Source organism: Oncorhynchus gorbuscha, linkage group LG01 (assembly GCF_021184085.1).
Source record: "Oncorhynchus gorbuscha isolate QuinsamMale2020 ecotype Even-year linkage group LG01, OgorEven_v1.0, whole genome shotgun sequence".
Taxonomy (NCBI): domain Eukaryota; kingdom Metazoa; phylum Chordata; class Actinopteri; order Salmoniformes; family Salmonidae; genus Oncorhynchus; species Oncorhynchus gorbuscha.
In genome coordinates, this window is record NC_060173.1 from 86,921,393 (window position 1) to 86,947,592 (window position 26,200).

Below are 26,200 nucleotides of genomic sequence, written 5' to 3' on the forward strand. Positions count from 1 at the left end.
ATCATCTCTTCCCTCCGCTCAAACCTTCTCCCACCTATCTCCTGATTCTGCCTCCTCAACCCTCCTCTCCTCCCTCTCTGCATCCCTTGACTCTCTATGTCCCCTATCCTCCAGGCCGAGCTCGGTCCTCCCCTCCCGCTCCGTGGCTCGATGACTCATTGCGAGCTCACAGAACAGGGCTCCGGGCAGCCGAGCGGAAATGGAGGAAAACTCGCCTCCCTGCGGACCTGGCATCCTTTCACTCCCTCCTCTCTACATTTTCCTCCTCTGTCTCTGCTGCTAAAGCCACTTTCTACCACGCTAAATTCCAAGCATCTGCCTCTAACCCTAGGAAGCTCTTTGCCACCTTCTCCTCCCTCCTGAATCCTCCGCCCCTCCCCCCTCCTCCCTCTCTGCAGATGACTTCGTCAACCATTTTGAAAAGAAGGTCGACGACATCCGATCCCTTCTAGGATCTCTGAGGAATAGATACGAATGTGATTTTACTCGTTGAAACTACATTTAGGGTGAGATTTTCACAGATTTCTTTCTTTGACAATTGAACAAGTGGAAATACAAAATCAATCGTGCATGCTATATGGACCTTTAAGGATATGAAAAATTATTTTATCTAACAAAATGACACTTCATGTTATCTCTGGGACCCTTTGGATGATAAATCAGAGCAATATTTCAGAATGTAAGTACACATTTCACCTTCAGAGATGAATTTATCAAACCTATAGCATTGAAAAAAGTATTTTGTAATTAGGAGCTCTCCTCAAACAATAACATGGCATTTTTTTAAAGTAGTAGCTACTGTAAATTGGACAGTGTAGTTATATTAACAAGAATTTAAGCTTTCAGCCAATATAAGACACTTCTATGTACCGACATTTGTTGTTACTCTAAAATCTGGAATCTTGATATAATGCGCTGCATGACTTACAACTGTCCCGTTGACGGACCACCGATCCTTAAGATGTTTTAAATCAAAAATCAAATCAAAATCAAATCAAATTTTATTTGTCACATACACATGGTTAGCAGATGTTAATGCGAGTGTAGCGAAATGCTTGTGCTTCTAGTTCCGACAATGCAGTGATAACCAACAAGTAATCTAACTAACAATTCCAAAACTACTGTCTTATACACAGTGTAAGGGGATAAGGAACATGTACATAAGGATATATGAATGAGTGATGGTACAGAGCAGCATACAGTAGATGGTATCGAGTACAGTATATACATATGAGATGAGTGTGTAGACAAAGTAAACAAAGTGGCATAGTTAAAGTGGCTAGTGATACATGTGTTACATAAGGATGCAGTCGATGATGTAGAGTACAGTATATACATATGCATATGAGATGAATAATGTAGGGTACGTAACATTATATAAGGTAGCATTGTTTAAAGTGGCTAGTGATATATTTACATCATTTCCCATCAATTCCCATTATTAAAATGGCTGGAGTTGGGTCAGTGTCAATGACAGTGTGTTGGCAGCAGCCACTCAGTGTTAGTGGTGGCTGTTTAACAGTCTGATGGCCTTGAGATAGAAGCTGTTTTTCAGTCTCTCGGTCCCAGCTTTGATGCACCTGTACTGACCTCGCCTTCTGGATGATAGCGGGGTGAACAGGCAGTGGTTCGGGTGGTTGATGTCCTTGATGATCTTTATGGCCTTCCTGTAACAACGGGTGGTGTAGGTGTCCTGGAGGGCAGGTAGTTTGCCCCCGGTGATGCGTTGTGCAGTCCTCACTTTATTAATCCTTCTCCCTCTCATGGACGACATGGTCAACCACTTTGAAAAAAAAGGTTGGCTACATCCTCTACTCATTCACTCAGCCTATTCAGTCCACTGGTCTCACTCACAAAGAACTACCCTATGCCTTGACCTCTTTCTCTAGATGACATCCTGCGACTAGTGAGGTCTGACCGCCCGACAACCAGCCAGCTCAACTTCATCCCCTCCTCCCTTCACCAGATCATCTCTGGAGATCTTCTCTCATTCTTCACTTCACTCAACAACTCATCCCTGACCACTGGTTGCATCCCCTCTGACTTCAATATGGCCCGAGTTGCTCCCCTCCTCAAGAAATAAACACTTGACTCAAAACACTTGAGCGTGCTGTCTGATCAACCTTCTCGTCATCTCTCTCAGAACGATTTTCTTGACCACTCAGGCTACAAGACAGGACACTCAACCGAGACTGTTCTTCTGTGTCACGGAGGCTTTCTGCACTGCCAAAGCTCTCTCCTCTGTTCTCATCCCACTAGATCTATCTGCTGCATTTGACACCGTGAACCATCAGATCCTCCTCTACAGCCTATCAGGGCTGTGCGTCTCAGGCTCTGCACACTCTTGGATTGCATCCTAACTGGCAGGACGATCCTACCAGGTGTCGTGGAGAGGATCTGTGTCTGCACCACGACTTTCACTACTGGTGTTCCCCCGCGTTCAGTTCTAGGCCCTCTCCTCTTCTCTCTATACACCAAGTCACTCGGCTCCGTCAAATCCTCACATGGTCTCTCCTAACATTGCTATACGGATGACACTCAACTACTTTTCTCCTTCCCCCTTTCTGACACCCAGGTGGCAACACGCATCTCTGCATGCCTGGTAGATATCTCAACTTGGATATCCGACCACCACCTCAAGCTCAACAAAACTGAACTGCTTTCTCCCGGGGAAGGCCTGCCCGCTTAAAGACTTCTCCATCACGGTTGACAAGGAAATCACCCTGTTGTTCTCTGCAAACATCAAAGCAGTGACTCAGTCCTGCAGGATCACGCTCTACAACATCCGTAGAGTACGACCTTACCTCACACAAGAAGTGGCGCAAGTCCTAATTCAGGCACTTGTCCTCTCCCATCTGGACTACCGCAACTCGCTGTTGGCTGGGCTCCTCGCTTTGTCATCAAACCCCTGCAACTTATCCAGAACGCTACAGGCTGCCTGGTTTTCAACCTTCCAAAGTTCTCATGCCACCCAGCTCCTCAACACACTCCACTGGCTACAAGACCATGGTGCTTACCTACAGAACAGAAAGTGGAACTGCCCCTACCTACCTTCAGGCTATGCTAAAAAACCTACACCCCAACCCGAGCACTCAGTTCTGAATGAATCTGTTATACAATGCGTTTCTTTGGGGAAATAAAACGATGGCCAAATTCAATGTTTCATCAAATTATATATATATGTATTTATATCAATATATTATATAAAATTGATACCTAAAGAGGTCCTACGTTTCAGAAATCAAGTGGCCCTGGGAGTTTTAATTAAGCAATGTGCATGCACAAACATTGATATTGAAATACATATGCTAATGTGTTAACATTTTTACTTATGTCAATTTTTTGTTTTTAATAAATGTGCTACAATTTCTAAAAACCTGTTTTAACATTGGCATTATGGTGTATTGTGTGTAATTGCAAGGAAATTATTTAATACATTTTACAATTGGCTGTAATGTAACGAAATGTGGAAAAACTCAAGTGGTCTGAATACTTTCCGAAGGCACTGTATTTATTATAACATATTCCCATGGGATCTCAATTGGTGAAGTCCATAGGGCTGAAAATGGATGAATGCAACAACCATGTCTTCTTCTCCCCTCACAGGTGAAAATCATCACTCCCCAATCAGTCACCAATCAATCATCAATCAGAAGACACACCTCCTCCTGTTTCCTACCCAATCACAGTTCCTTTCCCTTGGTTTAAAAACCCTGTCAGTTGTTTTCTCTAGAGCTCAATCTCTCTGTAAATGCCATGTCTGTAGGTCTCTGTGTTTCACGCTCTCTTTGTGTATTAACCTCTCTTTTGTTTGAGCATCTCCATAGCACTTTGTCATCACCAGTATTGCTTTTGGTTATGGTGTTTGTTTGTTTGCTGGTGGGAAAGGGGAAACCAAGACAAGTCGCCCATGGGCATACACTACCCTTAGGTAAACTTTGTTAAATACACTAGTTAGAATTGGGCGGACCACCCACTGTATTTTGGTTGGTTAGTTAGCTGTTGTTGAAATAGGCTAGTCTAGCTTAGGGGTGTTTTTGAATGTTTCTTCCCTTGGGTCCAGCTCAGCCCCTTTTCCTGCTCCCCCCATTACCGTGTGTTTACAAATAAACCTTGAGTTTGACGGTAGATTTCAGTTGTAGTTATTTCGTCCACTTTTACTTTGTCACTATTAGAATTTGCATGAGTTATGTTACGGGTCTCATTACCATCCCCCCTAGACTGTCAGGCCAAAAGGGATTCGTAACAGTACCATTCTTTATTCATGGCTGTGTTCTCAGGCAAAATTGTGAGTGAGCCCACTCCCTTGGCTGAGAAGCAACCCCACACATGAATGGTCTCGGGATGCTTTTACTGTTGGCATGACACAGGACTGATGGTAGCGCTCACCTTGTCTTCTCTGGACATTTCCGGATGCCCCAAACAATCGGAAAGGGGATTCATCAGAGAAAATGACTTTACCCCAGTCCTCAGCAGTTCAATCCCTGTACCTTTTCCAGAATATCAGTCAGTCTTTGCTGCCCTTCTTGGCACCAGGTGTTATGGCGATGTAAGGGAGGCGAAGTCAGGTGCAGGAGAGCAGAGTAGAGTAAATATGACATAAGTGCCCAAAAACACGGAACATAAACTATAAAAGTATCGCGTGTGAACATACACTATAAACAATGAACAATTACACACAAAGACATGATGGGGAACAGAGGACTTAATACATGTAGATTGATTGGGGAATGAAAATCAGGTGTGTATGGAACAAGACAAATGGACATATGAGAAATGGAGTGGCGATGGCTAGAAAGCCGGTGACGTCGATCGCCGAACGCCGCCCGAACAAGGGGAGGAACCGACTTTGGAGGAAGTCGTGACACCAGGCCATCATCCAAAAGTCTTCGCCTCACAGTGCGTGTAGATGCACTCACACCTGCCTACTGCCATTCCTGAGCAAGCTCTGTACTGGTGGTGCCCCGATCCCACAGCTGAATCAACTTTAGGAGACGGTCCTGGTGCTTGCTGGACTTTCTTGGGCGCACTGAAGCCTTCAACAATTGAACCACTCTCCTTGAAGTTCTTGATGATCCGATAAATGGTTGATTTAGGTGCAATCTTACTTGCAGCAATATCCTTGCCTGTGAAGCCCTTTTTGGGCAATAATGACGGCACATGTTTCCTTGCAGGTAACCATGTTTGACAGAGGAAGAACAATGATTCCAAGCACCACCCTCCGTTTGAAGCTTCCAGTCTGTTATTCGAAATCAATCAGCATGACAGAGTGATCTCCAGCCTTGTCCTCGTCAACACTCACACCTGTGTTAATGAGAGAATCACTGACATGATGTCAGCTGGTCCTTTTGTGGCAGGGTTGAAATGCAGTGGAAATGTTTTGGGGGGATTCAGTTCATTTGCATAGCAAAGAGGGACTTTGCAATTAATTGCAATTCATCTGATCACTCTTCATAACATTCTGGAGTATATGCAAATTGCCATCATACAAACTGAGGCAGCGGACTTTGTGAAAGTTAATATTTGTGTCATTCTCAAAACTTTTGGCCACAACTATATATGGGTCTGTCAGTGTTGATTTAACAGTGTTCTTTTTTCATATATTTTTTACTAGAGAATTTGCTGTGTAGTTCCACATTATCCTCACAAATTGTTCCCATGACAAGTGAAAATATAAGAGTAAGATTATGTTGAACCTTATGTGAGCAATACTTAAATGTGTGCAAACATGTAAGCCACCGTCCTAAATTGAGCCTATGGTGTGGGAACAACTGATGGGCCTACAGTCATTCCATTACTGGCTTGTCAGCCGCAGCAGTTTTCTGTATGTGTGCTTATATGGAAAGACTTGGGCCAGAAAAGTGTCATTAAATGTCTTCCTCTGGGTAGGGGGTAAATTGGTATAATTGAGGAAGCTTTCCTCTTCCTCTCACATTGGCCTTGGGACCTTCCCCCAGAACATTTAAATACATACATCTTCAGTAAATCACATCCTGCTGCAACCCAGACAACTTAATCATTTGACTTAAATTGTCTTAATACAGTGTACTGTGCTGTTTTATTCCAGAACCCAGAACCAACTAAGCCCCCCCCCACTTCTCAGATTCAGCAGTAGTGCTAACAGACATTACTGCAGTGTCCTCTGCTGGACCAACTGTTCTGGAAACAAGTCCAGTAATGTTCTAAAATAAAGTATAAAAAACTGTTGTTTTAAACCTCCGAAGTCAGCTGAAAATGAATTTCACCTCGACATCTAATAATTGTTGTGTGGGTGTGTAGACAGCATTACATTTAAGCTTGGTTACAACACCGCTACGTCTGTATAAACGGGGCTAGCCATCATAGTTCCCAAGCTATTACTTGCTGTAGCACGCACATATGTCTTGATTACATAAACAACACATTGATTACATAAAGTATTTGATTTAATTAAATAAAAATGGATGCACACTACCATATGCATACATATCTATGTTTCACTGTCTATCATCTTCTTGTTGTACTGTATCCATAAAAAATGTAAACTAATTACTGTACTGTATCCAAAAAATGTAGACTAATTACCTCTTCCTAAATGCATTTCTCAGTCTCCCTTGTCCACATAGTCGATTGTGTGCCTTGACGGGCCAAGCATGAAAATCTAGCTGTGGACATTGACCATCCCCTTGCCCTGAGCCACATCACATCCACTGTTGAGTAAGTGCTCTGTCCTATTCAGGGCTGCTGTGGTGTTGTTGCCATAGTCTTCCATTTCTATTGTATGAGACTACCTATTCATCAGGAAGCAATATATCACATATCGGCTGCTACGCACTTTCAACACATGACTACGTACTTCTCAAAATTCTGTAATCGCCTTTTTGGATGTGTGTGCAGACTTGCTTAGATAGGTGCTACCAGAGCAATATTATGTATGTACACAAATCTGCTCCACAGAAGCACATTCAATTCCACATTGGAGTTCCACACTCAATTTTCAAGAATAATTCAGAATTACCTGGCACATTAAAATGTGAATATACTCCTTGGTATGAATATATCCCTTTGGGAGGCGGATAAAGAACGGATAGTGTGAGACTATAGTGGGGGAGTAGATCTGAGGGGAGAAGTGCCATAGGTATGAGGGGGCATGGAGAGGAGTGAAGTGTATGAGGGTCTTAGGCACGAGAGTAATAGAGAAATACCATACCATCCAGTTTATTCTCCTTTTTACATAAGTGAAGTCCTATAACACGCCATTAACCTTGCCACTGCTACACAAACCACACTTTTCAAATCCCATCGGTCTGCCTCCATGCCAATTCTCAGGCCATGTATAACACACCTACTATGTGGTAATTCAATGCCACACTGAACAGTCTTACATTTCTACATGACAGCCATTCATTCAAAGCAGCCATCATGGCAGCATCTTACCCTGTCAGTGGCTATCCACGATTAGGGACGTCAGTATATAGATAGCACATGGAGGAATCTTCAATGCAGAGCATGCACTGAGGGGTGGTGCTTAGTGGAGGTGCCACATAGCGCCATCCTTCGTCGTCAGGTCTCCCTTGAAAAATAGGTATTTTGATCTCATTTGGACTAAGATAGAGTTAAATAAAAAATTGTGAAGGGTATCCGTGGTAGTAAGAATCCAGCCAGGGAACCCAGTCAAGGGCCCATGTTGAAGCTACAATGAAGATAAGAAATGGTTTGGTCTTCAAGTCTTCAACAGCTGTTTAGATCCAGGGGGGAATTGCAGGGAAATCCACTGGGAGTCTGAGAAAACAAAATCCACGTGAGGTTCATGTCCACAGAAAATGACAGAAAAGGCTCTTGCAACAATACCATAAACCCATGTGCACCACTATTGCTCTCTCTCTCTCTGAGCCTCCCTCTGCAATTCAATCCTTTATCGCTCTATTTCTGTCCTTCTCTCTGATGCTCACTCATACTTCCACTTCAGTGCCCCCTCTCTTTCTCTCCCTATTCTCAGCTGTGTCTCAGCGTTATGCTCAGCCTGTGCCCAGCGGATGTATAACATGTGTTCAGGGTGGGGGTTGGGGACTGCTGACTTCATAGGTGGCACGTTCTGTTACTGCAAGGCGGGTGAGGATAGCCGTTGCATTTTGGACTATTTTAATGAGAGTGACCATGATAGACTTAAGTTTCCTCCAAAGCTAATTCAAAATCACAATACATACATAATACTTTACATGAGAAGGGCAATTATTCTAACACTGCGTCAAAAGGTAGTTCCAAGATATTTGACCAACGGTATACATTACTTTCTTTGAATTGGCAGAATAAATTGGGTTTAAAAGGAATGTGTTTGACTTTTGGGTACTGCCAAGGAAGATAATGTTATGCTATCACGACTGAATTGGCCTCAGGCCTCAAATTATCCGAAACAAAATGATAAAATCACAGCGAAAACACCTTAAATATTATGTTTCACATATCAGCTTATGAATGGTTGCCCATTTGCGCACATCATTTATTAGTCCATCTTCAGCGGAGTCGTATGATTTAATAGAAGATGCACTGATGACGGAGTTGTCTATGCATTTGACAGGGCAGAGAGAGAGAAAAAAAACAACTGCTCTGGAATATTATTAATAGTATGTTGGAAACTGTTGTAAATAAATCAGATCCTTTATGTCTGTATCATGTCACATGACACTCAGTTGAAACACTGTCAGGCTAACTCATGTCGAAAGAATCCTCTGTCGCATCTATTGAAGATCTAAAAAGGCACAAAACTCTAAAAACACTGGATTATTACAATGAAATGTTTACAGTGAACATTTTATTAGATATGAATATTTATAGTGAAAATAAGGGCTGCAACATTAACACCTGATATGATATAATATCTACAGTATATTATTGCTATGAATATATACAGTAACAGACAACCAATGCCACTCTATCATAATGTCTGTTTGCCTAGTGACTACCTAATCTACACTTTCTAGTGAGTATCTAAAAGGGCCCTCCTTGAAAGTCCTTAGAAGGAAGTGTCAACCTAGAATCTAGCATGGTTGCATTTACAGAGTCGTTAGGGCTATCAGAAGTGACTCACTCGGCCTAATGAGGTTAATAGGGAGGGAGGAAAAGAGAGTGAGGAAAAGAGCAAAAAAAAGACAGTGAGAGAGGGAAAGCAGAAAGAGAGCCCGAGTGAGCTCGAGACCGAGAGAAGCTTAAATGACATTTCCCTGGGAATAAATAAAGTACCTATCTATCTAATGCTCAATCAGTTGTTTTTTTCTGTACATGAGGGAAATACATGGGACTTCAGACTTGTGGCTGACAAACATGTTCTAAGCCACCAGATGCCATGCATTACCTGGACCATTTTCATCCCATAAAAGTAAGCTAATACATGGGGACATGAGTGACAGCTGCTTAGATTACATTAGGTAGCTTTTCAAAACAAAGTGCAGAGTGAGTGCTAATATATACGTTTGAGGTAGATATTGTTTGGAAGTTAAATGAGCAAAAATGTGAATAGGGTTCCATGTACAAGTCCATACGTGTGTGTGAGAGTGTTGGGAGGACCAGAGAACCCCTGGGCTTATGCTGTGACCTACATTGGGGCCTGATGCTCCCAAGGCTGGCAGGGAGTGTGTATTTGTGTGTGTTGTGCAGTATGTACTGTACTGATGAGATGAAGCTGCATGGCTGCATTAACTGTATGACTAAGAGCCTCAGCTGGAGGCTCAAAGAGATTAATGTGTACACATTAAGAGGGAAAGTACAAATGCATTTAAACGCTAATGCAAACAAATATAGCCTACTGTAGGAAAATCCATACCTAAAGTACACAAACAATGCAAGTACATAAATTCATAACGATGGTGCATGCATACAAGGGTGCAACACCAAATTCTATCTCTGTAATGCATTGGTCAAAATAATATGATGTTTCCTTTCAGTTACTTTAGGTGCACTTGATTTTTAGCTGTGCAGGGTTTTCAGGAGTTGTGTGTGGGGGGGGGGGGGGGGGCTGATGGCATCACATCATCTAGCTTTGAGGATCTTCCCTCAGAGACGAAGCCAATACCAAAACTATTTAATCAAATTCCACCTTTGTTGTTCATTCTGTTAAGCCTGTACTCGATTGAACTGCCCTCATTGAACCAATGAGTGTAATCATCTCGTCATCTAGCCAAATTCCCCAGCATGTCATCAAATGGTTAATACTGTGAGTCAGAAGGGAGGCAAATAGCCTCGCAATACACACTACAGTACTCTCTATTGTAACACTCAAATTTCACAGTGCACAGATTTAAGTCATTTAGCAGACGCTCTTATCCAGAGCGATATACAAAGACAATTAAAAACATGAAAATGTGAAGATGAAATTATAAATTAGTAATATCGTGAATTAAAGAAGTAGAATTATCACAATGCATAGTGGACATGCATACAGTACATGTCCCTCTTGTAGCCAAGCTACACTGAACAAAAATATAAACAAAACATGCAACAATTTGATAGATTTTAACTACATTTATTAGGCCCTAATCTATGGATTTTACATGATTGGGAATACAGATATGCATCTGTTGGTCACAGATTCCTTTAAAAAATGGTCCTGACAGTGGACTTCAGGATTTCATCACAGTATTTTTGTGCATTTAAAATGCTATCGATAAAATGCAACTGTGTTCTTTGTCCGTAGCTTTATGCCTGTCCATACCCACTGCCACCATGGGGCACTCTGTTCACAACTTTGACATCTGCAAACCACTCGCCCACACCCTCTCTCCAAAACAACATCTGAGGCAGCTTATGGTAGAGAAATTAACTGTCAACAGCTCGTGTGGACATTCCTGCAGTCAGGATTCCAATTGTACGCTCCCTCAAAACTTGAGACATCTGTGGCATTGTGTTGTGTGACAAAACTGCACATTTTTTAATGGCCTTTTATTGACCCCAGCACAAGGTGCAACTGTGTAATTATCATGCTGTTTAATCAGCTTCTTTATATGCCACACCTGCCAGGTGGATTAATTATTTTGGCAAAGGAGAAATGCTCACTAACAGGGATTAAAAACACATTTGTGCCCAAAACTTGAGAGAAATAAGCTTTGTGCGTATGGAACATTTCTGGGATCTTTAATTTCAGCTCATGAAACATGGGACCAACACTTTACATGTTGTGTTTATATTTGTGTTCAGTATAGATTCATTTAATTGGCATACATTATGCAATTAGTTGAACATATAGTGAAAGTCCATGCAAAAACTATTCCCCATATGAATACATAACATCGATTCTCTAGGGTGTTATGCATCTGTATCTTGGATGGCAAAAATTGCCTTCAGAAGACTGACTGACTAAAAGCGATGTATGCTTAATTACAGGAAATTACCAAGGACCCATCTGTAAACACAGTTTCTTATTTATACCAAACAGGAAGTGACCTGACCATCGCCCAAATTCCACAGTGCTGGACATTAGAACATATTTATTATCTTGAATAGCTTAAGCACCACCCCTAAACTTAACCCTGTCCTTGACCACTTTTGGAGTGAGCCATTTCTATGAAAATTGTCATTTTAAATCCAATCACAAAAGGCAATAACGACATAACTTAAATCAAATCAAATGTTATTTGTCACATACACATGGTTAGCAGATGTTAATGCGAGTGTAGCGAAATGCTTGTGCTTCTAGTTCCAACAATGCAGTAATAACCAACGAGTAATCTAACCTAATAATTTCACAACTACTACCTTATACACACAAGTGTAAAGGGATAAAGAATATGTCCATAAAGATATATGAATGAGTGATGGTACAGAACGGCATAGGCAAGATGCAGTAGATGGTATCGAGTACAGTATATACATATGAGATGAGTAATGTAGGGTATATATATAAACATAAAGTGGCATGGTTTAAAGTGGCTGGTGATACATGTACATGCAAGATGCAGTAGATGATATAGAGTACAGTATATACATATACATATGAGATGAGTAATGTAGGGTATGTAAACATTATATTAAGTGGCATTGTTTAAAGTGGCTAGTGATACATTTTTTACTTCAATTTCCATTATTAAAGTGGCTGGATTGAGTCAGTGTGTTGGCAGCAGCACTCAATTTTAGTGATGGCTGTTTAACAGTCTGATGACCTTGAGATAGAAGCTGTTTTTCAGTCTCTCGGTCCCTGCTTTGATGCACCTGTACTGACCTCGCCTTCTGGATGATAGCGGGGTGAACAGGCAGTGGCTCGGGTGGTTGTTGTCCTTGATGATCTTTATGGCCTTCCTGTGACGTCGGGTGGTGTAGGTGTCCTGGAGGGCAGGTAGTTTGCCCCCGGTGATGCGTTGTGCAGACCTCACTACCCTCTGGAGAGCCTTACGGTTGTGGGCGGAGCAGTTGCCGTACCAGGCAGTGATACTGCCCGACAGGATGCTCTCGATTGTGCATCAGTAGAAGTTTGTGAGTGCTTTTGGTGACAAGCCAAATTTCTTCAGCCTCCTGAGGTTGAAGAGGCGCTGCTGCGCCTTCTTCACAACGCTGTCTGTGTGGGTGGACCAATTCAGTTTGTCCGTGATGTGTATGCCGAGGAACTTAAAACTTACTACCCTCTCCAATACTGTCCCGTCGATGTGGATAGGGGGGTACTCCCTCTGCTGTTTCCTGAAGTCCACAATTATCTCCTTTGTCTTGTTGACGTTGAGTGTGAGGTTATTTTCCTGACACCACACTCCGAGGGCCCTCACATCCTCCCTGTAGGCCGTCTTGTCGTTGTTGGTAATCAAACCTACCACTGTAGTGTCGTCCACAAACTTGATGATTGAGTTGGAGGTGTGCATGGCCACGCAGTCGTGGGTGAACAGGGAGTACAGGAGAGGGCTCAGAACGCACCCTTATGGGGACCCAGTGTTGAGGATCAGCGGGGTGGAGATGTTGTTACCTACCCTCACCACCTGGGGGCGGCCCGGCAAGAAGTCTAGTACCCAGTGGCACAGGGCGGTGTCTCAAGCTTGATGACGAGTTTGGAGGGTACTATGGTGTTAAATGCTGAGCTGTAGTCGATGAACAGCATTCTCACATAGGTATTCCTCTTGTCCAGATGGGTTAGGGCAGTGTGCAGTGTGGTTGCGTTTGCTTCGTCTGTGGACCTATTGGGGCGGTAAGCAAATTGGAGTGGGTCTAGGATGTCAGGTAGGGTGGAGGTGATATGGTCCTTGACTAGTCTCTCAAAGCACTTGATGATGACGGAAGTGAGTGCTACGGGGCGGTAGTCGTTTAGCTCAGTTACCGTAGCTTTCTTGGGAACAGGAACAATATTGGCCCTCTTGACGCATGTGGGAACAGCAGACTGGGATAAGGATTGAGGCAGTGGCACTGTATTGTCCTGAAGACAGAGCAAACAAATGTCTATGCGTTTTGACACGTCCCGGCGAAGAACTCTTACCATGCCAAACAGTGTGCACGTTTGTTTGTCTGAAGGTGGCCAGAACTTTCCTGGCTGACGCTAGACCACGTCTTACAACATGAGGTGTGTACACACTTTGGTCTGGATACACAGTTGCTTTTTTTTACTCTCATTGAGTCCAATCTTAATGGTAGTTTTAGAGTTTTGAACATGAGAATGTTAAAGAACGCACCTTTAATATATTTCATGATAATATATATTTTTTGGTAGAATTATAAACAATAATATGAAAATAGTAAAGTTATAGTAAAGTCATGTTTATTCTTTAAAGTCAAATAAAGAAGGATTAACCTGTTAATAGAACAATAAATTGCAACATTTTGCAGCACTTTCAGTGTTACTCTGACTTGAGATATGCACGCTTAACAAAATGAATTGTGTTAGTATCCCAATGACATTGTTAAATGATTTACAAAAAAGTATGACCTCAACTCTAAATTGGTAATTTGTCCCTTTGTGTCTTGATGAGTACTTATTTTAAGATGATCACAGTTAAGGTCTATGGCGTTGAAGTTTCCAACCATGATCACCACACTAAATGAGATTCTCTGTACAATATCCTTGTTCAAATGTGCTACATCAAATCCAGAGCCCACAGATTCAAAACTGTTGCGTAATAGTCGTGCATTTGTGCAATTCATATGCTTTAAACCTTGCCGATAACAGCTTGCATGTCCTTTTACATTATTCGTTCAATCAACCTGAATAATACAAAACGTTGAGGTTTTGTAGTAAAGTTTGGAAGGTTACATGTGTAACCTGCGCAGTTCTTTCCAGAACTCAGCGATGCCCAATGACAAAGCTTTCTCTGCCAGGCCTCTGCACTCATAGGGCGTGAACCCCACCAGCGCCGTGCCCTTAGTGGCCACCCCCTGCCGTCCTGCCAGCTCTGCCACCCTGGCTGTGATAAGAGATGCTGGGGCGTGGCAGTATGGCTGCCCACCAATACTGAAGGTGGGCCACGGCTCGCCCCTCTCCCCAACCTGGCTAGGAGGGTTCCCCTTCATGCTCTCCACATTGCAGGCTATCTCCACGGCACCCTCGTGTGGCAGGGCCAGCACTTGCACACCCGGTATTCCCCCAGGAGTAGACTCCCTAATCGACATGGCGATGCTGCGCCCCAGAGCCAGGTCCTGGGTGTCGATGGTGACATTGCAGTTCATGACGTAGGGACTAGCTCCGATGCCTGCATGGCAAAGGTGGGATCAAAGGTCAGACAAAAATTCACAAGACAGTGCGAATAAAAAGGTAGAGATACGGTTATTTTCAAATGTGCCCAATTAGTGGTTACTGGGTACGCTCTCTCTGTGCTATATTTCATGAGAGTGTAATGTGGGGGCACTGAGGGCCTGTCCTCAGAATGAAACATGCAAATCTAGCCTAACCCTATGTTTTAAAAATCACCTCTCAGTATTTGCGTAAACAGGACATCCACCAACTGCCAAGCCCTAAGCGAGTGCTAACCTGTGAGGCCATATCGTTTCTGTGGCAGGGGCCCCACGTCTGGTCGGCTGGCTCCTGTGTCCGGATTCTTCCTGAACCAGCCCATCTCCTTGCGTCTCTGCGCCAGGCCTCGGTGCTGGGGTGAGTCTGCCCAACCAAAGAAGAAAGCACTGGTGCCACTGACCCGTTCAGTCAGCCCAGCAGCCACCGCTGGACAGGGTGAGAGGATGGGTTAACACATACAGTTGAAGTCGGAAGTTTACATACACTTAGGTTGGAGTCATTAAAACTCATTTTTCAACCACTTCACAAATTTCTTGTTAACAAACTATAGTTTTGGCAAGTCGGTTAGGACATCTACATTGTGCATGACGACACAAGTCATTTTTCAAAAAAATGGTTTACAAACAGATTATTTTACTTATAATTCACTATATCACAATTTCAGTTGATCAGAAGTTGACTTTGCCTTTAAACAGCTTGGGAAATTCTAGAAATGGTGTCATAGCCTGTCAGAAGCTTCTAAAGCTAATTGACAACATTTGACCCAATTGGAGGTGTACCTGTGGATGTATTTCAAGGCCTACCTACAAACTCAGGGCCTCTTTGCTTGACATCATGGCAAAATCAAAAGAAATCAGCCAAGAACTCAGAAAAAAAATTGTAGACCTCCACAATCTGGTTCATCCTAGGCAGCAATTGCCAAATGCCTGAATGTATCACGTTCATCTGTACAAACAATAGTACGCAAGTATAAACACCATGGAACCACGCAGCCATCATACCGCTAAGGAAGGAGACGTGTTCAGTCTCCTAGAGATTAACGTACTTTGGTGCAAAAAGTGCAAATCAATCCCACAACAACAGCAAAGGACCTTGTGAAGATGCTGGAGGAAACAGGTACAAAAGTATCTATATCCACAGTGAAACGAGTCCTATATCGGTTTGCAACTGCATATGGGGACAAAGATTGTACTTTTTGGAGAAATGTCCTCTGGTCTGATGAAACAAAAATAGAACTGTATGGCCATAATGACCATCGTTATGTTCGGAGGAAAAAGGGGAGGCTTGCAAGCTGAAGAACACCATCTCAATCTTGAAGAACGGGGGTGGCAGCATCATGTTGTGGGGGTGCTTTGCTGCAGGAGGGACTGGGGCATTTCACAAAATAGATGGCTTCATGATGGAGGAAAATTATGTGTATATATTGAAGCAACATCTCAAGATATCAGTCAGGAAGTTAAAGCTTGGTCGCAAATGGGTCTTCCAAACGGACAATAACCCCAAGCATACTGCCAAAGTTGTGACAAAATGGCTTAAGGACAACAAAGTCAAGGTATTGGAGTGGCCATCACAAAGCCCTGACCTCAATCCTATAGAACATTTGTAGGCAGAACTGAAAAAGCGTGAGCGAGCAAGGAGGCCTACAAACCTGACTCAGTTACACCAGCTCTGTGACAAGGAATGGGACAAAATTCACCCAACTTATTGTGGGAAGCTTGTGGAAGGCTACCCGAAACATTTGACCCAAGTTAATGAATTGTTAGGCAATGGTACAAAATACTAATTGAGTTTACGTAAAACTTCTGACCCACTGGGAATGGGATGGAAGAAATAAAAGCTGAAAATAATAATTCTCTCTACTATTATTCTGACATTTCACAATCTTAAAATAAAGTGGTGATCCTAACTGACCTAAGACAGGGAATTTTTACTAGGATTAAATGTCAGGAATTGTGAACAACTGAGTTTAAATGTATTTGGCTAAGGTGTGTGTAAACTTCCGACTTATACTGTACCAATTGGATACCATGAAAGTGGGAGAAAAAAACGTTTAAAAAAGAACAAAAAAATAATAAAAAATAAATTAACTTGAAAATCTATGGCAAGACCTGAAAATGGCATCAAGAATTTTGAAAATAATAATGGGCAAATGTTGCACAATCCAGATGTGGAAAACTCATAAGCCTTGTTCACATTGGCAGTTTGAAGTGAAATGTGTGCATATCCGATTCGGATCCTTTTCCTGAAAGCTGAACAGCCAAAAATGCAGAAACAAATCTGATTCCTGGAAATGTGATTTGTGTCTGAATGGTGAAATCTGAGTTATTTGGCATATCTTGTTGCTTGCTAGCTACTCTGTTGAAAGTTTGACAGGAACATGTGGTAGCCAATTAGATTGTTAACTGTTTACAAACAAATTAGTGAATCGGGTATTGTGTGTAAATAGGTGAGAGAAAAAAACTAATCAATTTTGAATTCAGGCTGTAACAACAAAATGTGGAATAGGTCAAGGGGTATGAATACTTTCTGAAGACACTGTACATACACCACTGCAGTAGTCGCCTCACAATTCACACGTATACAGCATACAACATGATGAACTGAGAAGAGAGAAAAAGGGGGTCAAAGCTTTAAAGTGTAGACACATACATGCAGGCACACCACACACACACCTCTAGCTTCCTTGGCACAGTCCCCCAGTCCCACCTCCTCTCCCAGAGGGTAGAGGGGCACCAGGTCCACAGCGCCCATCGTTGGGTGGCCGCCTGCATAGGCACTCATGTCAATCAGTCGACAGGCCTGCTCACACGCAGACAGCACTGCCTCCTCTGCAACAGAAACACATTGACAACGCCTTCTATTATTGGAATGACACAAGTGAAATCACGGTTCAGTTATTGGTTAAATTAGGGTGCTTAATTCCTGGTCTGCTTGAAAAATGTTTAGGCAGCCGTGTTCAAGGGTTACTATACCACTGCCCCTCATAAGAGTAAAAGATTGTCGGAGGATAATGAAGACCTTTGCTTAGTACTTGTCATATTTATTGTAACATTGGGATCCTGAACAAAGCCTGTAGGAAATGTTCCTGAGTGTAGTTGTTGTTTTTCCCCAATAAAAGGACAGATACTCACTAATGCAGTCAATACTGGCCACGATGGTGATGACAGACCGGTTGTAGTCTTGATCATTAAAGATGTTGAGCACTGTTGTCCCTTCTCGCCGTCCGCCTGAAAAGATGCATACAATCGGAAAGATGCATAAATCCATGAGAAACCATCATATTCTGTTAAATCATAACTATTTTTCACTCCTATCACTATGTTACTACTGTTTATGCAGTGAACAATGAAACATTTTACAGGGGTAACTCACCATTACTGTCAAATACAGCTGCCCTGGCCACTGTTTCCACCAATTCCTTCCTGCGGGCTTCTGAGACATTGAGGAGGCAGGCGACCAGACGCTGGCCTATGGCACTATGAGCCATCCCCCTGAAGGAACCCATGTCACTGAACTTTAGGTAGGCTGATTTTGCAGTGGTCTATTTCACCAGATACAAATTGTAGCTAAACACCAGTTATTTGACAACTGTACTGTATTTCCTTGGGTCTCTCTACTATATTCTGATGCTTGAAAAGTTCTCATTTTGGGATGATCTGTTTTACTCCATTTAAATACAACTTCATGGAGAATGATAACATTTTCATCCCAAAAATGTCAATATGTCTACAACATTATGTGGCAAACTGCAGCTTGGTTGATCGAAAAGTATGTGATATCTCGCCATCATAACATAAACAACATATCAAACATAAACATGGAATACATTTTTTTTATAGAAAAATTACAAATGCATCTGTGTCAAAGCAATATCCCACTTGTAATTTTGAATGTTGTCATCAACCAAAATGATAAAAATCCAAACATGGCCAATACAGTTACACAAGACGAGAACGCAAGCAAATCATTAACATATAAAACATGACATGCTTAAACATCTCTCGTGCGGGCCTGATATGTAGCCATAATGTAATACTTACGTTCTAATAACCACGAAAAATGACAACACACAGTCAATCAAGTGTCTACTGTAAGGCGAAAAATGTATACAATTGCATAATCTGTGATTCAGAAACTGCCTCTCCAATAGAAATCGGTCGTCACGAGGTTATGAGAACGCAAGTATTACATTATGGCTATTTATCAGGCCCGCACGAGAGATGTGGAAACCATATAAAAACCTCATCACACTTGTAAACGCTGTAATGGCAACGTCGGCTAAACTAAAAGCATACGCAGAAACACATCATCTGGGCTAACTGTCGCGCTATATTCCGCTGGTGCAGGCTGTCAAATCAAAGGCACAACTTCGATACAAAATATTTTTTTTATGTAAATGAAAACGTGGCAGTTTGTTACTTTCACGAGGTCAGCGTAATACGATGTTCAATTACTTAAAACATTGGCTAGAATCTAGGTTGTGCCTTTAGATTTTGTGAAAATTAACAACTAAGGGATAATTAGTCACTTCTGGAATTGACTTCTCAAACCCCGGCCTGGTCTGCTTCTCAAGCGTTCCCGGAAGCCTCTCGCGATGTTGCACCTCTGGGTTTAGTAACTCAGTGGTAAATTCAAACTTCAACCATTGAGTTTATAAATCGAGAGACAACATCGCGAGACTTTCGGCATGCAAAACAGGCCAGGGTAATTTAGAGAAGTGACAAATTCTTCCTTAGTTGTCAATTTTCTCAAAATCTAAAAGCACAACCTAGAGTCACAACCTAGAGCCAACCTCATAAAAGTGACCAACTGACACGTTTTCATCCAAAACAACTTTTTGAAGGTCTGCCTTTGATTTCACAGTGTGCACATGCGCAGTTTGGCGCGAGACGACAGTTAGAACCGATGACGTATTTCAGCGCATGAGTTTAGCAAGCAAAAGACATCATGACTTCGCCTACTACAAGCGTGATCGGGGTTTTCTATTGGAGAAGCAGTTTCTGCCCATCTTTATATTGTACGGTCTTTGCTGTGATCATGCGCAATTCGTATTTTGCTTACAGGAAACGGATGAGGGCTGGTTCCCGTGCTCACGTCCTTGGCAAACAGCGACACGTAGAGGACCAAAATGCAAAGACAACAACAGTACTCGCTTTAGCGTCACCCAGGTTGACAAAATTATCAACGTCCAGGATAAACAACGATGTTGAGGAGGAACTACAACGACATAAGGTAGAAAGTTGTTTATGACTATGTTGTCGATGTTGCATCGTTTTGCACGTTCATTGTCGTATGTCTGCCTCGGATGCTGTACATTAACTGGCCATGCATTTGCGTCTAAACTACATTAATCCGATTTTAGCCCCCATGATAACCGCTCGTGGAGTTGCAACGGGCTTTCATTGTGCAGCCAAAGCAATGAGCGCTGCAGCAGGTTCATCGCCATTCGAGCCTCCAGAGCATTGTCTGCCTGGAGTCCAGGAAACACGCCCTGGGAGCCCGCCGCGACTGCGGAGACTGGTCGACATTCCGGGATGCCAACCCGACAGAGTCAATGACTTGCTTCTACTCAGTAACGTTACTTCGGATTCACAGGGACGGTGCGGTTCAGACACCGAAGGTCGCAGTGCACATGTTGTGTTTTTCCCTGGAGACATACAGGTGAGAGGTGTGGGTTTTGTCAGGCAGGTACATTTTAATATCACTTATTTCGCCATCAAATGAACATCTCAGCCATTTGTCATGACATTATGCAGGTTGGTAACATTATACACGTATGCCAATTGATGCCAAGCATAAGGGTGAAAGGCCGTTGCATAGCCAGCCTATAATCCTGTTAGCTAAATTGGTTACAGCTGTGGTTGTTTACATTTCAAGTGGAGTGTCTAATTCACATACTCCTGCCCACAAATAATAACATCCATTCCAAGAGTTCCAACAGGCTAGCCTACTAAAATGTTATGATTCCAAGGGTGTCTTAGTATTCCCGAGGGAATGTTAGTATTCCCCGGTTGTTGCGAGTGGGATGCTCAGCAATTGTCAATGAATGTGTTCATTGTATGCAACCCCACACCATGATCACATTAGGGACCACTCTTTCACCTGATGTGTTAAACTCCATTGGGAGGAGGATAGTTTAAAAACTAGTTTAGTAAGTTTGGTCTTTCACCCAAGGACCAAAGACATGAGGTTAGACTTGAGACTTGGCGGAAGGGGTAGCCTATTATTAGTTGATGGTCATTGTTAGGCGAACTGCAGGACACTGCAGAATGGGTCTTATCTCCCAATTGATCCGGTTGTTATTTCGTTGCCATGATGCACAAAAACATGAACCCTTCTTAAGCTTCTTTAAGCCAGGTGACTCGCCCCATCTTTCTTTCTCCCTCTTCGACCCCTTCCCTTCTGTCCATCTCCCCACCCTCACCCCCATCTGTCTATTTTCACTGACCCCCTCTCCTTTTCCCCACTTCTCTCCGCCTCCACCCAACTCACTCCTCCCCGTCTATCTTGTACACCACTGTTCCTCTGTCCATCTCTCATCCCTAGAATTTCCAGCAGGAGATGTCGCTCCAGCCAGAGGGGGCGCAGTGGCTATCCTGGAGCCTGGAGAACGTCGCCCTCACCCTGGGTCGCCGCTTCCCTGACCGCCACGTGTGGGTGATCCGAGCCTCCCGCATGTACCTGCACAAGTTCAGCTGCTATCACAACTTTGTGGAGAGCAACCTGTTTGGAGCGCCCGAGCACTCACCTGACTACGGAGCATTTCGCCACCTGAGGTATCCCATCTCATAATGTTTTGTTCTAGCACTGTGTTTGTCACTAAAACTCTCACTACCTAGAGTGCATTCGTTAAATGTTCAGACCCCTTGACTTTTTCCACATTTTGTTACATTACAGCCTTATTCTAAAATTGATTTATTTTTCCTCAATCTACACACTGTACCCCATAATGACAAAGCGGAAACAGGTTTAGACATTTTTGCGAACTTGTATGATTTTTAAAAATACCTTATTTACCTAAGTATTCAGACCCTTTACTATGAGACTCAAAATTGGCCTCAGGTGCATCCTGTTTCTATTGATCATCCTTGAGCTGTTTCATCAACTTGATTGGAGTCCACCGGTGCTAAATTCAATTGATTGGATATGATTTGGAGAGGCACACACCTGTCTATAAGGTCCCCAAGTTGACATCAAAGCAAAAACCAAGCCATGACGTCAAAAGGAATTGTCCGTAGAGCTCCGAGACTGGATTGTGTCGAGGCACAGGTCTGGGGAAAGATAGCAAAAAAATGCTGCAGCATTGAAGGTCCCCAAGAACACAGTGGCCTCCATTCTTAAATGGAAGAAATGTTGAACCACCAAGACTCTTCCTAAAGCTGGCCACCCGACCAAACTGAGCAATCGGGGGAGAAGGGCCTTGATCAGGAAGGTGACCAAGAACCCGATGGTCACTCTGACAGAGATCCACTGTGAGGATGGGAGAACCTTCCAGAAGGACAACCATCTCTGCAGCACTCCACCAGACAGAAGCCACTCTTCAGTAAAAAGGCACTCCTCAGTGAAAAGGCACGTGACAGCCCGCTTGGAGTTTGCCAAAAGGCACATAAAGACTCTCAGACCATGAGAAACAAGATTCTCTGGTCTGATGAAACCTAGATTCAACTCTTTGGCCTGAATGCCAAGCGTCACATCTGTAGGAAACCTGGCATTATCCCTACGGTGAAGCATGGTGGCAGCAGCATACTGTGGGGATGTTTTTCAGCAGCAGGGACTGGGAGACTAGTCAGGATTGAGGGAAAGATGTTTTTACATAAATTAACAAACATTTCTAAACCTGCTTTTACTTTGTCATTATGGGGTATAGTGTGTAGATTGAGGATTGTTTAAAAAAAATCTTAAATGGATTTTAAGTGTGGGAAAAGGTCAAGGGGTCTGAATGCACTTATTTTTGATGCAGTTGTCTTAACTTACTGTAAATTGCTTTAGATAATCTGCCAAATGACTCAATTATAACTGATTTGTAGGGCACTGCTGAGCAATGGCATGGAGCGCGCTGGCTTGCCCAACCCCCTCCCGCTTCAAAGGGGTGGCGACACAGTCGCCCCGGGTTTCTCCTTGGCCATGGTGGGCTTCAGCAAAGGCTGTGTGGTGCTCAACCAGATGGTGTACGAGCTGGCGAGGGCACGGGCTGACCCGGAGCTGGGGCCATTTGTGGAGTGCCTTTCAGACATGTACTGGCTGGATGGTGGCCACCCGGGAGGCAGCGAGACCTGGGTGACTGACAAGCGGGCGCTGAGGGAACTGGCGGCCAGCGGGGTTGCGGTCCACGCCCACGTGACACCGTACGAGGTGCGTGACCCCATGCGAGCCTGGGTGGGCCGAGAGCATGGGCGCTTTGTCAAGAAACTTGGGGATCTAGGGGCCCGACTCAGCCAGAAGATGCACTTTGAGGATGAGCCCGCATCCATCGAGAACCACTTCCGGATCATCCAGGATTTCTGAGGCGTTTGTTCATTCCTGATTGTCTATTGGCATGCAAAGTTTAAAAAAAAAAAAAATACTGGCAAAGCTTGATTCGATTTGCACATTTCTGTTTTAATGCAAGGGGCTAAAGCTAGTTGGGTCTCATTCATCCCTCTTGGTTCTTGACTTCTGCATGAAAGGTATCTATCACTATCCCTATCTTCCAAGCCTTCATATTTCATGATCTTAGGGCTCAAATATAATTTACTTTAAAATCCAAGCATGCAGATTCCAATTGGAATGCATTGCCCTTATCTAGACACCCCTCAGTCATTTCTCCAAGGAATGTATTTCCTTACTTCTACTAGATAGGCCTTTACCATAGACAAAGTTTGCATATTGTACCGAATAAGGGCTATTTGCATGTGAACATTTGACATAATGCACCTTTTAAAGAGTATGTAGCACAAAATCAAACCTTTAATGAAAAAAATTGGGTAAATGGCACCGCACAACCTCCAGTAAAGTCACTTTCTAACTCGGGATTTCATGTTTAATTTAGGTAGTACAGTAATTCTGCTCATAGATTATGCATGTATGAACTACACTTTAACATCCAGCCCATAGCGGAAGGTTTTAAAAAATGCTGTACTTACTAGTCGCCAAAGTTCCCGGAGCATGTCTTAAGATCAAGGGCCAGATCTGTTAATTGTCAGATTATCTAACCTTGATTGTAACCTTTGCCTTTTTGTGAAATACAACACATTGATTGTAATCTAAAAAGTAGCTTTGATCCAATGTGGTTGAGTAAAGTTTCTTTTCTTGCAATATTTCGGGGGCAACAGTTGACTATTCCTCAAGTGCAGCAGCTCCTTCCATTGAACATTGTCTTGATGTCAAGTGAAATACTGTGGTGACTTGGAGTGGGCCTCTGTTTCATCAAGGAACACTTGGTGGTGTTTGTGTGGAACAACTACATTTCCTGATGTTGCTTGGGTCCTGTCTTGTAAATTTGATTTATGTTCAGTGATGGACTTTGAGTTGGAGCATTCATTTGAGCATTCATACTGTATTCTAATAGACTAGAGTGATATCTCTTGGTAAGCTTATAGAGCTGCTTTTGCATTACCTACCATGCTGGATTTCTGGTGATTGGTTCAATGGCTACTGAAATGCAATTAATGTACTTTTCTACTTCATAGCCATTCCATTTTGAAATGCTGTTTTTGTTTAAGACATGCTATTCCATAGCTGCTGTTGTATGATTTGCCCATTTAGAAATAAATGAACAACTCTTAAAAAGATACAATGCTGTTGGAATGTGTGTGTGTATAGTGGTTATTTCAGTCATAAACACTTTTTATATTTGAAAATGGTTGATTATACCTAGCTGCATGCATGTCTGGCACAGCAATCATGATGCAAAATGCATTTTAAGGTACACTACATGACCAAAAGTATGTTGACACCTGCTAGTCGAACCACTCATTCCAAAATCATGGGCATTAATATGGAGTTGGTCACCCTTTGCTGCCAAAGCAGCCTCCACTCTTCTGGGAAGGCTTTCCACTAGATGTTGGAACAGTGCTGCCGGGACTTGCTTCCATTCAGCCACAAGAGCATTAGTGAGGTCGGGCACTGATGTTGGGCTTGCAGTCGGCGTTCCAATTCAGGTCAGTCAAGTTCTTCCACACCGATCTCGACAAACCACTTCTGCATGGACATCTTTGTGCATGGGGGGGGGGGAATTGTCATGCTGAAACAGTAAAGGGCCTTCCCCAAACTGTTGCCACAAAATTGTCTAGAATGTAATTGTATGTAGCATTAAGATTTCCCTTCACTGGAACTAAGGGGCCTAGCCTGAACCATGACCATTATTCCTCCTCCACCAAAAATTACAGCTGACTCTATGCATTGCGGCAGATAGCGTTCTCCTGGCATCCGCGAAACCCAGATTTGTCCGTTGTATTGCCAGATGGTTAAGCGTGATTCATCCTGCCAGAGAATGCGTTTCCACTGCTCCAGAGTCAAATCAAGAGCATTGAGCTTTACACCACTCCAGCCGAAGCTTGGCATTGCACATGGTGATTTTAGGCTTGTGTTCGGCTGCTCGGCCATGGAAACACATTTCAGGAAGCTCCCTACAAACAGTTATTGTGCTGACGTTGCTTCTAGTGGCAGTTGGATCTCAAGAGTGGGAGTTGCATATGAGGACATACTTTTTTTTTTACACACTTCAGCACTCGGCAGTCCCGTTCTGTGAGCATGTGTGGCCTACCACTTCGTGGCTGAGCTGCTGTTGCTTCTAGATGTTTTCACTTCACAATACCAGCACTTAGTTGACCGGGGCAGCTCTAGCAGGGCAGAAATTTGACAAACTAACTTGTTAAAAAGGTGGTATACTATGTCACGTTGAACGTCATTGAGCTCTTCAGTAAGGCCATTATACTGCCAATGTTTGTCGATGTTACACACCTGTCAGCAATGTGTGGCTGAAATAGCCAAATCCACTAATTTGAAGGTGTCCACATACTTTATAATCGATGTCGTAATTGATAAGTTAACATACGGTCATTAAACACCTGTACTAGCTAAGTCCTTACAACTTGTGCATCCACAATGGATACGTTTTAAGTGGAGCTTAGAGGGGAAGTTCAGGATTTTACAACTTGATGTTAAGATGGTTCCTCATCCTGAAAGTCAATGGGGGTGATAGGGGCATGTGTGTCAATGTCATTGCCAAATCAACTGCAATCAACTCCTTATTTGTTTTGATATTACTTTAAGATGATTTAGCTTTTTTTTCCTATATATATATATATATTTTTAAACATGGGACACATGACCATCAGCACTAGGAGGCAAAGTTTCCTCATCAGTAGATGGCAGAACAATGGAGATCATTTCTTACTTGCTTTTGGAAGCACAATGCCCCAGATGATGGCATGCCCTAGTTCTGTTGTTCATGGCCGCCGGTAGTTTCTCTGTTTAAAGACCATTCTCTGCAGATGTTGTCCACAAATGTTTCTTGTGGTCTTCGCACCTGAGAGGGAACCCATTGAG

The 26,200-nt window shown here is 43.0% G+C and overlaps 3 protein-coding genes across 12 annotated transcripts in view; 2 read left to right on the forward strand and 1 right to left on the reverse strand.

Annotated features, from left to right (window-relative positions):
* Positions 1 to 26,200, forward strand: part of LOC124044683 (phospholipid-transporting ATPase IH-like) — a 266,289-nt gene that overhangs the window by 120,660 nt on the left and 119,429 nt on the right. The gene's annotated exons all lie outside the window — the stretch shown is intronic.
* Positions 13,681 to 26,168, reverse strand: ftcdnl1 (formiminotransferase cyclodeaminase N-terminal like 1). Of its 4 annotated transcripts, none has more exons than XM_046364148.1 (6): positions 26,049 to 26,168; positions 18,044 to 18,162; positions 17,803 to 17,898; positions 17,344 to 17,499; positions 14,909 to 15,097; positions 13,681 to 14,630 (listed from the first exon to the last, which is right to left on the reverse strand). In XM_046364148.1, the coding sequence occupies exons 1-6, from the start codon at positions 26,102 to 26,104 to the stop codon at positions 14,191 to 14,193; spliced, it is 1,056 nt and encodes a 351-aa protein (XP_046220104.1). In that variant the 5' UTR covers positions 26,105 to 26,168; the 3' UTR covers positions 13,681 to 14,190. The 4 variants fall into 4 exon arrangements, with proteins under 4 accessions (XP_046220104.1, XP_046220105.1, XP_046220107.1 ...); XM_046364149.1 differs by lacking the exon at positions 26,049 to 26,168 and adding an exon at positions 19,200 to 19,330; XM_046364151.1 differs by lacking the exon at positions 26,049 to 26,168 and adding an exon at positions 19,222 to 19,245.
* Positions 19,725 to 24,443, forward strand: lg01h2orf69 (linkage group 01 C2orf69 homolog). 2 transcript variants are annotated; one of them, XM_046364153.1, is made up of 4 exons: positions 19,725 to 19,903; positions 20,034 to 20,332; positions 21,218 to 21,447; positions 22,699 to 24,443. In XM_046364153.1, the coding sequence occupies exons 2-4, from the start codon at positions 20,039 to 20,041 to the stop codon at positions 23,174 to 23,176; spliced, it is 1,002 nt and encodes a 333-aa protein (XP_046220109.1). In that variant the 5' UTR covers positions 19,725 to 19,903; positions 20,034 to 20,038; the 3' UTR covers positions 23,177 to 24,443. The 2 variants fall into 2 exon arrangements, with proteins under 2 accessions (XP_046220109.1, XP_046220108.1); XM_046364152.1 differs by having other exon boundaries at positions 19,726 to 20,332.